General features: G+C 48.8%; 2 protein-coding genes across 5 annotated transcripts in view; both read right to left on the bottom strand.

Annotated features, from left to right (window-relative positions):
* The window catches only part of LOC134910610 (lactoylglutathione lyase-like), a 39,629-nt gene extending 38,823 nt beyond the window's left edge, over window positions 1-806 (bottom strand). Inside the window, exon 1 of the mRNA XM_063918858.1 lies at window positions 611-806. Within this exon, the coding sequence (XP_063774928.1) occupies window positions 611-694 (84 nt within the window). The 5' untranslated portion in view covers window positions 695-806. The remainder of the gene's footprint in view (window positions 1-610) is intronic.
* An 11,857-nt stretch (window positions 807-12,663) lies between these two features.
* Window positions 12,664-16,533, bottom strand: part of LOC134910609 (lactoylglutathione lyase-like) — a 90,525-nt gene continuing 86,655 nt past the window's right edge. For all 4 annotated transcript variants that reach the window (XM_063918857.1, XM_063918856.1, XM_063918854.1 and 1 more), the window contains 2 exons: window positions 14,416-14,505; window positions 12,664-13,184 (listed from right to left, as the gene is read on the bottom strand). In XM_063918857.1, coding sequence (XP_063774927.1) covers window positions 13,063-13,184; window positions 14,416-14,505 — 212 coding nt within the window. In that variant the 3' untranslated portion in view covers window positions 12,664-13,062. The remainder of the gene's footprint in view (window positions 13,185-14,415; window positions 14,506-16,533) is intronic.

The following is a 16,533-nucleotide window of genomic DNA, read 5'->3' as shown; positions in this document are numbered from 1 at the left end:
ATAGCACTATATAGGGAGCCGGGTGCAATGCACAGTATAGTACTATATAGGGAGCAGGGTGTAATGCACAGTATAGCACTATATAGGGAGCAGGGTGCAATGCACAGTATAGCACTATATAGGGAGCAGGGTGCAATGCACAGTGTAACACTATATAGGGAGCAGGGTGCAATGTACAGTGTAACACTATATAGGGAGCAGGGTGCAATGTACAGTGTAACACTATATAGGGAGCAGGGTGCAATGTACAGTGTAACACTATATAGGGAGCAGGGTGCAATGTACAGTATAACACTATATACGGAGCAGGGTGCAATGTACAGTATAACACTATATAGAATGCAATGTACAGTGTAACACTATATAGGGAGCAGGGTGCAATGCACAGTATAACACTATTATAGGGAGCAGGGTGCAATGTACAGTATAACACTATTATAGGGAGCAGGGTGCAATGTACAGTATAACACCATATAGGGAGCAGGGTGCAATGTACAGTATAACAATATATAGACTACAATGCATATCATAGTATTACATAAATACATAGGGAGCAGGCAGTGTGTGTAACACGACAGAGGGATCATGTGGCGGCGGCCAGTGACGGTACCTTGGTGTCCGGGGACGGGTCAGTGCAGGCGCTATAGGCCGCCTCATCGCTCAGGCCGCTCAGCTCCTGCTGCGCCTCCGCCATGTCTGTCTCCCAGAGACCCAGACACACCCTCCGGCCTCCTAATGACGTCACTCTGCACCGCCCTCCTGCTGTCAGTCAGATCACCTGGCCACGTACCCACATCCCTGCCCATTTACTGCAAATCACCATAGAGGGCGGAGCTAAAGATACCTGTCTGAGAGCCTACTACAGGAATGATCGCGCTGCCCACGCCCATCTGCTGCCCATCATCAATTGTCCCGCCCACCCCCTGGCAATCAGCCACTGGCCCCGCCCACTTGTTGGCAATCACAGTTTGCCCTTGGATCCTGAACTGTAACTTCAGAGAACCGGGTGAGACCGATCCCAGAGGTGGGGCCAGCCCTGTATATAGACTGGTAGCAGCAGAGCTGGCATGGGGAAGTGTGAACATTATCAACTCCAGGTGTGTCACCCAGGTGTCATACAGATGTGCCACAGGTGTGACTGGAGTGAGGTGCTGGACACTGCACTGTACTGGAGCATACAGATTGGGCTGGGGTAACCAGACTGGCCCTCTGTCTTTTACTGTGGTGAGCACAGAGTATGCAGATAGCACCCAGACGTTATAAAATGTAAGAACTCTACAACCTGGTATCTGCCCCACACTGAGGGCCTGATTCAGTAGGGAGATTTTTTAGCCACTGCGATGGGTCTAAAGCAGGCATGCCCAAACTGCGGCCCTCCAGCTGTTGAGAAACTACACATTCCAGCATGCCCCGACACAGCTTTAGCATTCTCTGACAGCAAAACTGTGTCAGGGCATGCTGGGATGTGTAGTTTCACAACAGCTGGAGGGCCGCAGTTTGGACATGCCTGGTCTAAAGGCTCATACACACTGGGCGATTTTGAGCTTAATTTAGCTCACTTTTGTCATTTTGAGCTCAAATCCGGCCAGTGTGTATTGGGCGGGCGATGAGCGCTGTTTCGCACTCCCACATCCCTGGCCGCTACCGTCTGTCGGGCTGTTTGAACAGCCGAGTAGAGCACACCCCCCCCCCCCCCCCCCCCCTTCCCGGTGAACATCGCTGGCACAAGGAAAATAGCTCGGTGTGAATGCACTGTTCCATTTTCCTGCCAGCGATGTTCACGATTATTGCTGTGCGTACACGCTGGGCAAAACACCCACTGTGTATGCACATTAAGTGGCACTGCGCAGGTGCTGCGATGGTCCTGAGACGGTGGTCGCAGTAAAAATTTGTTCGCTGAGCGATTGAAAGTCAGGGACAGTTTGTGGGAGGTAACGGGAGGAGTGTCGCGACCATTTCTGGGGCATGTCACATGTTGCGACTACGATCCTGTAGGTAGTTACAATGGCTCCTGAGTCTGGCTTCCAGCGGCCATGCTACATCACCATACCGTTACTTAGAAGATCAATGTTTGTGTGATGTGAGTCCGATGATTCCGCCAGTGGGCGTCTCAATACAAATCCTGGTGGCTGTGACATTTGCATATTATCGCACAGCCACTGTGTACAAATTTGCAGCTGAAACGGCATTAACCTTCATCTCTGATCAGGCCCAGACACCATTATGTTATTGCTAATGGTATAAAAGACACCTGACTCTTAGTAAAAGAGCAAATACACGGCGGAGTCACATTATAATGACCACCAGCTAATAGAGTAACCGCCGTGTGCAGCACGTATAGCAGTTAGGGGTACATTTACCAAGCAGCGATAAGAACGGAGAAGTGAGCCAGTGGAGAAATTTCCCCATCACCCAATCAGCAGCTCTGATCATTTTATAGTATGCACAATTATAGATGTTACTTCAGTGCTGATTGGTTGCCATGGGCACTTCTCCACTGGCTCACTTCTCCGCTCTTATCACTGCTTAGTAAATGTCCCCCTTAGACGGCTGAGCTATCGTTTTAGACACACGTCTGGTAGCCTCCAGGCTCATTCTGACGGTGAGCTGCTTCACTGTAGCTGGTCGGCCCTCTTGCACCTTAGGAGTGGATGCTCACCTCTCACATCAATGGCACGTGGCGCGCTGCAGTTTCCATGTCAGTTATTGGCAATGCTACCACAGAGATTCCTGACCTCTTTCCGCCCCAAAAACGCCAGCGACACACCTCCGGAGGCCGTCACCACTCCCGAAACAGCATCAGACTGTCAATCAATCAAAGACAGTCTGATGCCGGGCTGCTTCCTGCACATGCACTAAGTACCTGAAATCGGTACTTTGCGCTGATGGTCGTTCTCTGTATTGCTGACAGGATTCCATAATAACACAGGGAACAGACAGTGCTGAAAGAGTGCATGTATGTATGTATGTATGTATGTATGTATGTATGTATGTATGTATGTATGCAGATAGGCATTACAGGCAGTACCAGGTGAGCTGATGTATATGCAGTGCGGGATTACCAGCAAGACTGAGTGACCCACAGCATACTGGGGGCAGGTGGAGGAGCAGGGCACACTTCTATCACCACAAGTACTGGCAGGGCACTGTAGCTGGTAAAAGGAAAGGTAGACATGTCACCAGGGCCGGATTGGGCGTTGCATGTACCGGGAGTTCCCCCGGTTGGCCGAGCGGGGTGTAGGGCCGCCTGTCTTACCCCTGTGTCACCTGTGAACTGTTTAATGGAGAAACTGCTTAAGTCTTGCTGCGGCCACCGGCCGCTATCAGGAGAGGCGGCCATGCCCCCCCCCCCCCATGTCATCTTCTTATGCCTAGCTGCGTCGGCCAATGGCCGCTATCAGGGGATCCGGCCACCCCCCCATGTCATCTGCTTATGCCTTGCTGCGGCGGCCGCTATCAGGAGAGCCGGCCACGCCCCCCTCCACATACTCTGCTTATGCCTTGCTGCGGCCACAGAACCGGCCCCGCCCCCACTCTATATCACTTGCTTCATTGTGGGCAATGCAGCGGCCGTTTTCTAGTCAGCGGCCCCGCCCCCAACCGGCTGACCTGAAGAGGAGGTCCGCGCGCCAAGCGCCACAGACGTAATCAGCGCGGACCTTGCAGGAAGAGAAGGTGCGGCCGCGGTGAGTGCACATTCTACAGTAGGAGAAATGAGGTGGTATGACTCGTGTACAGTGCTCTGGAGGTGTGAGGTGTAATTTTGTGTTTGGGGGGTAAGGTGTAATTATGTGTAGGGGGGGTGAGGTGTAATTTTGTGTAAGGGGGGTAAGGTGTAATTTTGTGCTTGGGGAGAGTGAGGTGTAATTTTATGTCTGGGGGTGTGAGATGTCATTTTATAGGTGTGAGGTGTACTTTTGTGTCTGGGGGCTTAGATGTCTGCGGCTAACCGCAAAGTTAATTGATGTCACCCACGAGAGTGACCTCAATTAACCTCCCGATTATCCGCAGACCGCAATTTCTCTGACGTCCTAGTGGATGCTGGGGACTCCGTCAGGACCATGGGGATTAGCGGCTCCGCAGGAGACAGGGCACAAAAATAAAGCTTTAGGATCAGGTGGTGTGCACTGGCTCCTCCCCCTATGACCCTCCTCCAAGCCTCAGTTAGGTTTTTGTGCCCGTCCGAGCAGGGTGCAATCTAGGTGGCTCTCCTAAAGAGCTGCTTAGAAAAAGTTTTTAGGTTTTTTATTTTACAGTGAGTCCTGCTGGCAACAGGCTCACTGCAATGAGGGACTTAGGGGAGAAGAAGTGAACTCACCTGCGTGCAGGATGGATTGGCTTCTTAGGCTACTGGACACCATTAGCTCCAGAGGGATCGAACACAGGCCCAGCCATGGAGTCCGGTCCCGGAGCCGCGCCGCCGACCCCCTTGCAGATGCCGAAAAAGTGAAGAGGTCCAGAAACCGGCGGCAGAAGACTTTTCAGTCTTCATGAGGTAGCGCACAGCACTGCAGCTGTGCGCCATTGTTGTCACACACTTCACACCAGCGGTCACGGAGGGTGCAGGGCGCTGCGGGGGGCGCCCTGGGCAGCAATGAGAATACCTTGTTCTGGCTAAAAAAAATACATCACATATAGCCCCTGGGGCTATATGGATGTATTTCACCCCTGCCAGGTCTCACAAACACCGGAGAAGAGCCCGCCGAAATAGGGGGCGGGGCCTATCTCCTCAGCACACAGCGCCATTTTCCTGCTCAGCTCCGCTGCGAGGAAGGCTCCCAGGACTCTCCCCTGCACGGCACTACAGAAACAGGGTAAAACAGAGAGGGGGGGGGCACTTTTTTGGCGTTTTTTGATATATTAAGCTGCTATAAGGGAGACAACACTTCTATAGGGTTGTTCCTATATATTTATAGCGCATGGGTGTGTGCTGGCAAACTCTCCCTCTGTCTCCCCAAAGGGCTAGTGGGGTCCTGTCTTCGATAAGAGCATTCCCTGTGTGTCTGCTGTGTGTCGGTACGTGTGTGTCGACATGTATGAGGACGATGTTGGTGTGGAGGCGGAGCAATTGCCGGTAATGGTGATGTCACCCCCTAGGGAGTCGACACCGGAATGGATGGCTTTGTTTATGGAATTACGTGATAATGTCAGCACGTTACAAAAATCAGTTGACGACATGAGACGGCCGGCAAACCAGTTAGTACCTGTACAGGCGTCTCAGACACCGTCAGGGGCTGTAAAACGCCCTTTACCTCAGTCGGTCGACACAGACCCAGACACGGACACCGAATCTAGTGTCGACGGTGAAGAAACAAACGTATTTTCCAGTAGGGCCACACGTTATATGATCACGGCAATGAAGGAGGCTTTGCATATCTCTGATACTGCATGTACCACAAAAAGGGGTATTATGTGGGGTCTGAAAAAACTACCTGTAGTTTTTCCTGAATCAGACGAATTGAATGAAGTGTGTGATGAAGCGTGGGTTAACCCCGATAGAAAACTGCTAATTTCAAAGAAGTTATTGGCATTATATCCTTTCCCGCCAGAGGTTAGGGCGCGCTGGGAAACACCCCCTAGGGTGGATAAGGCGCTCACACACTTATCAAAACAAGTGGCGTTACCGTCTCCTGAAACGGCCGCCCTCAAGGATCCAGCGGATAGGAGGCTGGAAACTACCCTGAAAAGTATATACACTCATACTGGTGTTATACTGCGACCAGCCATCGCCTCTGCATGGATGTGCAGTGCTGGGGTGGTTTGGTCGGATTCCCTGACTGAAAATATTGATACCCTAGATAGGGACAGTATTTTATTGACTTTAGAGCAATTAAAGGATGCTTTTCTTTATATGCGAGATGCTCAGAGGGATATTTGCACTCTGGCATCGAGAGTAAGTGCGATGTCCATATCTGCCAGAAGAAGTTTATGGACGCGACAATGGTCAGGTGATGCGGATTCCAAACGGCATATGGAAGTATTGCCGTATAAGGGGGAGGAATTATTTGGGGTCGGTCTATCGGATTTGGTGGCCACGGCAACAGCCGGGAAATCCACCTTTTTACCTCAGGTCCCCTCCCAACAGAAAAAGACACCGTCTTTTCAGCCGCAGTCCTTTCGTTCCTATAGGAACAAGCGGGCGAAAGGACAGTCATATTTGCCCCGAGGCAAAGGAAAGGGTAAGAGAGTGCACCAAGCAGCTTCTTCCCAGGAGCAGAAGCCCTCCCCGGCTTCTGCAAAGCCCTCAGCATGACGTTGGGGCTTTACAAGCGGACTCAGGGGCGGTGGGGGGTCGACTCAAGAATTTCAGCGCACAGTGGGCTCACTCACAGGTGGACCCCTGGATCCTGCAGATAGTATCTCAGGGTTACAGGTTGGAATTCGAGAAGTCTCCCCCTCGCCGGTTCCTAAAGTCTGCTCTGCCAACGTCTCCCTCAGACAGGGCGACGGTATTGGAAGCCATTCACAAGCTGTATTCTCAGCAGGTGATAGTCAAGGTACCCCTCCTACAACAGGGAAAGGGGTATTATTCCACACTATTTGTGGTACCGAAGCCGGACGGCTCGGTAAGACCTATTCTAAATCTGAAATCTTTGAACCTGTACATACAAAAATTCAAGTTCAAGATGGAGTCACTCAGAGCAGTGATAGCGAATCTGGAAGAAGGGGACTTTATGGTGTCCCTGGACATCAAGGATGCTTACCTGCATGTCCCAATTTGCCCTTCACATCAAGGGTACCTCAGGTTCGTGGTGCAAAACTGTCATTATCAGTTTCAGACGCTGCCGTTTGGATTGTCCACGGCACCTCGGGTCTTTACCAAGGTAATGGCCGAAATGATGTTTCTTCTGCGAAGAAAAGGCGTATTAATTATCCCTTACTTGGACGATCTCCTGATAAGGGCAAGGTCCAGGGAACAGCTGGGGGACGTAGTAGCACTAACCCAAGTAGTGCTGCAACAGCACGGGTGGATTCTGAATTTTCCAAAATCTCAATTGACCCCGACGACACGTCTGCTGTTCCTGGGAATGATTCTGGACACGGTTCAGAAAAAGGTGTTTCTTCCGGAGGAGAAAGCCAGGGAGTTATCCGAACTTGTCAGGAACCTCCTAAAACCAGGGAAAGTGTCTGTGCATCAATGCACAAGAGTCCTGGGAAAGATGGTGGCTTCTTACGAAGCGATTCCATTCGGCAGATTCCACGCACGAACTTTTCAGTGGGATCTGCTGGACAAATGGTCCGGATCGCATCTGCAGATGCATCAGCGGATAACCTTATCGCCACGGACAAGGGTGTCTCTTCTGTGGTGGTTGCAGAGTGCTCATCTGTTAGAGGGCCGCAGATTCGGCATACAGGACTGGGTCCTGGTGACCACGGATGCCAGTCTGAGAGGCTGGGGAGCGGTCACACAGGGAAGAAACTTCCAGGGAGTATGGTCAAGCCTGGAGATGTCTCTTCACATAAATATACTGGAGCTAAGAGCGATTTACAATGCTCTAAGCCTGGCAAAACCCCTGCTTCAGGGTCAGCCGGTGTTGATCCAGTCGGACAACATCACGGCAGTCGCCCACGTAAACAGACAGGGCGGCACAAGAAGCAGGAGAGCAATGGCAGAAGCTGCAAGGATTCTTCGCTGGGCGGAAGATCATGTGATAGCACTGTCAGCAGTGTTCATTCCGGGAGTGGACAACTGGGAAGCAGACTTCCTCAGCAGACACGATCTACACCCGGGAGAGTGGGGACTTCATCCAGAAGTCTTCCACATGATTGTGAACCGTTAGGAAAAACCAAAGGCGGATATGATGGCGTCTCGCCTCAACAAAAAACTGGACAGGTATTGCGCCAGGTCAAGAGACCCTCAGGCAATAGCTGTGGACGCTCTGGTAACACCGTGGGTGTTCCAGTCAGTGTATGTGTTTCCTCCTCTGCCTCTCATACCAAAAGTACTGAGAATTATACGGCAAAGGGGAGTAAGAACGATACTCGTGGCTCCGGATTGGCCAAGAAGAACTTGGTACCCGGAACTTCAGGAGATGCTCACGGAAGATCCGTGGCCTCTACCTCTAAGACGGGACCTGCTTCAGCAGGGACCGTGTCTATTCCAAGACTTACCGCGGCTGCGTTTGACGGCATGGCGGTTGAACGCCGAATTCTAAGGGAAAAAGGCATTCCGGAAGAGGTCATTCCTACACTGGTAAAAGCCAGGAAGGAGGTGACTGCACAACATTATCACCGCATTTGGAGAAAATATGTTGCGTGGTGTGAGGCCAGGAAGGCCCCCACGGAGGAATTTCAATTGGGTCGATTCCTACATTTCCTGCAAACAGGATTGTCTATGGGCCTCAAATTGGGGTCCATTAAGGTTCAAATTTCGGCCCTGTCGATTTTCTTCCAGAAAGAATTGGCTTCAGTTCCTGAAGTCCAGACTTTTGTAAAAGGAGTACTACATATACAGCCCCCGGTTGTGGCCCCAGTGGCTCCGTGGGACCTTAATGTAGTTTTGGATTTTCTCAAATCCCATTGGTTTGAGCCACTCAAATCGGTGGATTTGAAATATCTTACATGGAAAGTAACCATGCTACTGGCCCCGGCTTCAGCCAGGAGAGTGTCAGAATTGGCGGCTTTATCGTATAAAAGCCCATATCTGATTTTCCATTCGGACAGGGCAGAACTGCGGACGCGTCCTCAGTTTCTGCCTAAGGTGGTGTCAGCGTTTCACCTGAACCAGCCTATTGTGGTGCCTGCGGCTACTAGCGATTTGGAGGATTCCAAGTTGCTGGACGTTGTCAGGGCATTGAAAATATATATTTCAAGGACGGCTGGAGTCAGAAAATCTGACTCGCTGTTTATACTGTATGCACCCAACAAGCTGGGTGCTCCTGCTTCTAAGCAGACGATTGCTCGTTGGATTTGTAGCACAATTCAACTTGCACATTCTGTGGCAGGCCTGCCACAGCCTAAATCTGTCAAGGCCCATTCCACAAGGAAGGTGGGCTCATCCTGGGCGGCTGCCCGAGGGGTCTCGGCATTACAACTCTGCCGAGCAGCTACGTGGTCGGGGGAGAACACGTTTGTAAAATTCTACAAATTTGATACCCTGGCTAAAGAGGACCTGGAGTTCTCTCATTCGGTGCTGCAGAGTCATCCGCACTCTCCCGCCCGTTTGGGAGCTTTGGTATAATCCCCATGGTCCTGACGGAGTCCCCAGCATCCACTAGGACGTCAGAGAAAATAAGATTTTACTTACCGATAAATCTATTTCTCGTAGTCCGTAGTGGATGCTGGGCGCCCATCCCAAGTGCGGATTGTCTGCAATACTTGTACATAGTTATTGTTACAAAAAAATCGGGTTGTTATTGTTGTGAGCCGTCTGTTCAGAGGCTCCTACGTTTGTCATACTGTTAACTGGGTTCAGATCACAAGTTGTACGGTGTGATTGGTGTGGCTGGTATGAGTCTTACCCGGGATTCAAAATCCTTCCTTATTGTGTACGCTCGTCCGGGCACAGTATCCTAACTGAGGCTTGGAGGAGGGTCATAGGGGGAGGAGCCAGTGCACACCACCTGATCCTAAAGCTTTATTTTTGTGCCCTGTCTCCTGCGGAGCCGCTAATCCCCATGGTCCTGACGGAGTCCCCAGCATCCACTACGGACTACGAGAAATATATTTATCGGTAAGTAAAATCTTATTTTTCCCACCATTGACTATAATGGAGGACCGCTCCGTCTGATTGACAGGCCAGGAGCGCTCAGCCAATCAGGAGAGTGCTATGTCGTAACGCTCCCTGATTTGCTGCCAGGTCCTCTAGTGACAGGAGTCACAGTGGGGTCCCGGCATTCAGGGAAAGGGGATCCATGTGTAAACATGGATCCCCTTTAGTGCATTGGACTGGGTTTCTCGCTTTTTTATTTTTTTGATGCAGTGTGCCTCAGTGCTCTCTACCTGGTGCAGTGTGCCTCAGTGCTCTCTACCTGGTGCAGTGTGCCTCAGTGCTCTCTACCTGGTGCAGTGTGCCTCAGTGCTCTCTACCTGGTGCAGTGTGCCTCAGTGCTCTCTACCTGGTGCAATGTGCCTCAGTGCTCTCTACCTGGTGCATTGTGCCTCTGTGCTCTCTACCTGGTGCAATGTGCCTCGGTGCTCTCTCCCTGGTGCAATGTGTCTCAGTGCTCTCTATCTGGTGCAGTGTGCCTCAGTGCTCTCTACCTGGTGCAATGTGTCTTAGTGCTCTCTACCTGGTGCAATGTGCCTCAGTGCTCTGTACCTGGTGCAATGTGCCTCTGTGCTCTCTACCTGGTGCAATGTGCCTCTGTGCTCTCTACCTAGTGCAATGTATCTCAGTGCTCTCTACCTGGTGCAGTGTGCCTCAGTGCTTTCTACCTGGTGCAGTGTGCCTCAGTGCTCTCTACCTGGTGCAGTGTGCCTCAGTGCTCTCTACCTGGTGCAGTGTGCCTCAGTGCTCTCTACATGATGCAATGTGCCTCAGTGCTCTCTACATGACATACTTACCTACATTTTATTTCTCCTCTCCGGGAGAAGCCCGGAGAGGAGACGCAGCAATGTCTTCGGGGGGCGGGGGCGGACTGTGACATCACTAAGCCCCGCCCCCCGCATCGGGAAATGTCGCGGGTCCGCGGGAAGGGGCGGGGCTAAAATGACGCGATTTGCGTCATTTTAACCCCTTCTCCACCTGACGGACCCGCAAATGCGGGAGGTTATCTCTCCATCCTGCTCGCATCACTAGGGTGCGTGCAGGATGCGGGAGACCTGCCCACTCTTCCGGGGGTGCGGGGGGCTACTCCAAAAAACGGGAGCCTCCCGCAGCTTCCGGGAGAGTAGGTAAGTATGCTACATGATGCAATGTGCCTCAGTGCTCTCTACCTGGTGCAATGTGTCTCTGTGCTCTCTACCTGGTGCAATGTGTCTCTGTGCTCTCTACCTGGTGCAATGTGTCTCTATGCTCTCTACCTGGTGCAATGTGCCTCAGTGCTCTCTACATGGTGCAGTGTGCCTCAGTGCTCTCTACATGGTGCAGTGTGCCTCAGTGCTCTCTACCTGGTGCAATGTGTCTCTGTGCTCTCTATCTGGTGCAATGTGTCTCTGTGCTCTCTACCTGGTGCAATGTGTCGCATTGCTCTCTACATGGTGCAGTGTGCCTTAGTGCTCTCTACATGGTGCAGTGTGCCTCAGTGCTCTCTACCTGGTGCAATGTGCCTCTGTACTCTCTACCTGGTGCAATGTGTCTCTGTGCTCTCTACCTGGTGCAATGTGTCTCTGTGCTCTCTACCTGGTGCAATGTGCCTCAGTGCTCTCTACCTGGTGCAATGTGCCTCAGTGCTCTCTACCTGGTGCAGTGTGTCTCAGTGCTCTCTACCTGGCGCAATGTGTATAACATGCTTTATCTGGCGCAATATGTATAACGTGCTCTACCTGTCGCAGTGTGTATAGGAGGTTCTACCTGGTGCATTGTGTATTTGGTGCACCACTGTGTGGTGTAATGTGAATTGCCACTGTTATGTGGCCACGCCCCTTCCACACGAAACAACGGCCCTAAATTTTTGACGCGCGCCCTTCGGCGCGCACTGTCCATACTTTAACCTGTGGGAATGGGAGCACCAAGCATTATAGTATGTACTGTACGTAATTTTGCCCTTCTAACTTAAAAAAGTGCCCTTCTGAATGAAAAATGTGCCCTCCCTGTGATCAGCACCCTGCCCTAAAAATCCTAGAGTGAACACTAACATGATCTGCCTTTTGTTGGTGTAACTCCGCCTACATTATATTTTGAAGCAGTAATCCCGCCTACTTTTGTATTGGTCCCGTCTACAGTTGATTTGATGCCGCCCACAAGGCCACTTCTAGAATTTTTTCCAGGGCCACTTTTATCTCCCAATCCGTCCCTGCATGTCACAGATGTCCAGAATCTCCATGTGACCTGTGGGCGGACTCCCCTGAACGCAAAGGACATAAAGTGGGCTCAAGTCTAGTACCTGTAATATCTGTCTCCTGTGAGGCGGTGGCCATTTTGGAAGCAACGCTTTCCGTAGTTTAAAGCAGGTAGGGGCGAACAGCGGCCCCTGCCGGGACGACAGACCTACAGCGGCGGCGACGGCGGAGGCCTGGGGGAGGGAATCCGCTGTCAACAAGTAGAACCCCTGACAACAAGCAGGTGCTGGGCATAATGTGGTGACAAGGGCATTACTGCTGGGACTTAATATGGTGCAAAGGGGGGCATAATTTGGGGTAGCTCCATATGTGCATAGGAATTTCTTTTTTAAGATAGATAGATAGATAGATAGATAGATAGATAGATAGATAGATAGATAGATAGATAGATATTTTTTCTTTTTTTCTTTTCTTTTTATATACTTTTTTTTTTTGTCTAATTTGTCAGTCTTGGGCTCCGCAATAACTGACGGCAGCCCTGGTTGCCAGTCTGGTTAGTAGTGGCATCTGAGCTCTGACAGTATGACTGGGTCCAGACCAGGATCTATAGGAAGCAGCTTGTGAAATGCTCCTGCCACTGGGGGGCTGTGCAGGGGACCCCTGATGGTATAATCATGACTTAGTAAACACAAGGTGTGCGTCGGTGTGTCTCTGTGTGCGGGAGTAACATTAAAATGAATTTCATTTAAACAAATTTTCCTGGACACGTTTTTTCTCCTTTTGTTTTCTGTTTTATTACCTGTAAAAGTCACTTTTGTGGCTTTTATATAACTTAAATAGGACTTTAAAAAAAAAAAAAAGACATTTTATATAAAACATAATGTGTTAACTTTTTAGGTCAGTTTTCCTCCATTTGTGATTCTATTGACATATATATCTCCTGTTATATACAGTATAAGCCTCATAGTCTACAGTCTGTAAAGTCATTTCCGACAACCGATATAAAAAATCTCCGGTGTATGAAGAGGCAGGTCCAGGCAGGGATTTCTCCCAGTACATTCCCGCAGGTCTCCGGCTTCCTGCGCCCTGTCACTGCTGCAGTAGTCAGTTTCTGTGTCACACCTAAGCACAATTCTCAAACTCGTCGTTCCAGTTTGACGCCTCTAGAATAGTTTGTGATCAGACATGCAAGTCCAGCAGTGGAACCGATCGTTTCAGTATGGCTGCCATGTTTTTAGGGCAGTGGATCTCAATCCAGTAGCCGTCTGGGTCTTCAATAAATGCTAATCCCTTCATTTTCCCTGAAAGCCAACATACATGTTACATGACAGAAGCCAATAACTACAGTGTTCTCCCTCTCAATATTATAACATAAAACAGAGACCACCCACAGGAACAGATTACAGGCCTGATAACAATGGAGGACAGTATTATCCGAGGAGTGGATCAGTGAGTAAGAGCATTTACTGACCATTATGGAACTGCGCTCTGAAAAAAAACAGGAAATAATTCACAGGCTGACCGATCCTATTAGTGTACGGCATTTCTGATGACGCTATCAGCTATTCCCTGTGTCGAAAATAATAATGTCAACACCACAACGTCAACAGTTATGATGGTAACATTGTTAAAGTGTAGACATGCGAAATGTTGACATTCTGAACGGACTGGAGGGTGACTGTTAGGCTGCGGCAGCAGAAGGTTAGGCTGTGGGAGGGGAGGATAGGGTTAGGTATTAGGGAGGTGTTTAGTTGGTAGCGATATAACCAGAATCGCCACAGGATCAGCCAGATGTCATCACCAGTTGACCGACAGACCCGGAAGACAATGCTGGAGCCGCCAGACCTGCAGAACCAGGTAAGTCTCTACTAGACCATCAGGAAAGTTTTGTCAACATTCTAATTATGTTGATATTTAATCAGAGCGAGGTGACAAGATAAATGTCGACGTGGTCAATGTCTGGCCAATATCAACATGCCAAGCATATAGGCATTATGACCATGTCAACAAAATATAACAAGCCCTCACTGTGGTATCATATAAGTGGATGTGCCAGCATTATCCTCAGTGCAGATACATTATACAGGAGTTAGGGGCTTATTTATCAAACCTTTTGGCCCCATTAATCATAAGGAGACAGCAGTTTCTTATTGATTTAATCAGTGGCAGATCAACAACTGGCCCATAACACGCCCATAAGATGGTCCATCATCTTGCGTCTGTTTAGCCATCTCCCAGCCACCGCACAGGAGAACTATTTAGCAACTAATTGTTGCTAAATAAATGCAGACTAAAATTGTCAAAATTACAGAGACCAGAGCGGCACCTTCACCATGCAAAGATGAGCAGTCTAACAGTACAATGGTATATCGGGCACTGAGATGCATTCTCACAAAATAAGAATAACTATGCCAGCTTCATATCTATATGGTTCCATCAACACGTTCGAATCAAACATAAAATGAGGCAATCCTAATTCATGTCAGACAATTCCATCTTATACATTTCTAGCCACGGAATAATAATAGTTACCAAAATCAGGTTTCTTTAAAAAGGTGACTCCCAGCTCCTCAAACCTTTTGCAGGCAGTGTAGACATCTGGTACTGCGATTCCTATGTGACCTATATAGAGGCAAAATAGAGATGGAAGGATAAAGGTGGTTTATTTAGAAACTATCTAAACCTGTTTAAAATACCCAGTGTTGCTCCATTCCTTCCATTACAACACTTCTAGGCCTAGGGGAATCTAGGACAGCATTAATAGAGGACCTGGGGAGGTGATGGTGCTTCAACATACCAACTTCTTGGAGTGATTCCTTCACTTGGGCTCTCACACTCCTTTCAGCAAATAACATTCAAACACCCCCCACAGCCAGAGATCCCTCATGTCAGCTTTCCCAGTGCTCCAGACTAGTGAAAGCACTGCCAGCACGTTAGTGCAGGAAAGGCACAGCGCTCCCTGCTGGCTTTAGAAGGAGAGACACAGCACTCCCTAGTAAGTAATTATTATACCAGGTATGTGTTTAAGCAGATACTTTTATATTCTATTTGACTTTTATTACTATGTAGGTAAATATATAACTGCAACAGGGTGTGCAGTCCAGTCCGCCCCCCCTCCCCACTTTCCCTCTATATTTGTGTATATATTGTACACTTGAAGGTAAGGCTCCTTCACTCTGGTATTAGCTCCCCTCTCATCTACCCTCAGATGTTTTAATTAGCACATGTTCCTACATTGCTGACTACATATTAATATGGGTTCTATCGGAAGGTAAGACCTAGATAAATAACATAGTAACATAGTTTCTAATGTTGAAAAAAGACAATTTGTCCATCAAGTTTAACCTGTTGGGGATCTCCTACACTGTAATATTTTTAAGACTAATTTAACTGTGGTGAATGTTTAGCCGTTATGTCAATTACTTTTTTTTTTTTTTTTATTCGGTTATTTTAATACTATAGTGCATGATTTACCCACCATAACCCTGTATATCCTTATCCATTAGGAATTTATCTAGCCCATTCTTAAAAGGCAATGACCGAGCCCACCATCACTACTCTCTCAGGCAGGGAATTCCAAATACTTATTGTCCTTAATGTGAAGAAACTTTTTCATCTCTGTGTGCAAAATCTCCTCTCCTCTAACCTAAGCAGGTATCCACGTGTCCTTTGTGATGATCTTACCAAAAACAATTCCCCCGCTAGCCCTGCCTTATATATTTGTAAATGTTAATCTTGACCCCTCTTAATCTCCTTGTTTCCCAGTGTAAACATGCCCAGCCTAGCAAGCTGTAAATAATGTATATAATGTGACAGTATTAGAGATGTTAGGGACCCATCTAATGAAGTCACCTGGATGCAGTGGTGGGCCCACATATTTGTGCAGATGTGGGCTAAGAACTTCACTTATATTTCATGTTAAATAGTACGAGTTTATCAAAATTATTTTCACTATCAGTGTTTTTAGTGCATCAGCATTTTTATTTCTCCAGCATGGTACAAGAAGCCTTAGCATGGTAGCACCTCTTTATGTTTAAAAATAGGGTGTGCAGTCTAGTCCCCTCTTTTTCCCAGTATATTAACTATACAAAAAATGAATTGCCCCCCTAAACTCAATAACTGGTTGTGCCACCTTTAGCAGCAACCAATAGAGTACTATAACTGTAGGTCAGCCTTTCTTATCACTGTGGAGGAATTTTGCCAGCTCTTCTTTGCAGAATTGCTTTAATTCAGCTACAATGGAGGGTTTCGGAGCATAAACTGTCTGTTTACGATTCTGAGACAGCACAGGTTCTCAAACTCGGCCCTCAAGACCCCACAAAGTTCATGTTTTCCAAGTCATCTGTGGATTTTTACACAGTGCTCCTGCTGGGTGACGTGTAAAACGTGACCTGTGTGGGGTCCCGAGGACCAAGTTTGAGAACCACTATGCCACAGCAGCTCAATGAGATTCAAGTCAGGACTTTGACTAGGTCACTCCAAAACCTTAATTTTGTTTAATGTGAGTCATTCACAAGTGGACTTGCTCTTGTGCTTCAGATCGTTATCTTGCTGCATAACCCAAGTGTGCATGAGCTAAAGATCACAGACTGATGACCAAATATTCTCCCTCAGAATTTTCTGGTAGAGAGCAGAATTGATGATTCCATC

Source organism: Pseudophryne corroboree, chromosome 4 (assembly GCF_028390025.1).
Source record: "Pseudophryne corroboree isolate aPseCor3 chromosome 4, aPseCor3.hap2, whole genome shotgun sequence".
Lineage (NCBI taxonomy): Eukaryota > Metazoa > Chordata > Amphibia > Anura > Myobatrachidae > Pseudophryne > Pseudophryne corroboree.
The sequence above is the reverse complement of the archived record's forward strand: the minus strand, read 5'-3'. Positions and strand labels throughout refer to the sequence as shown.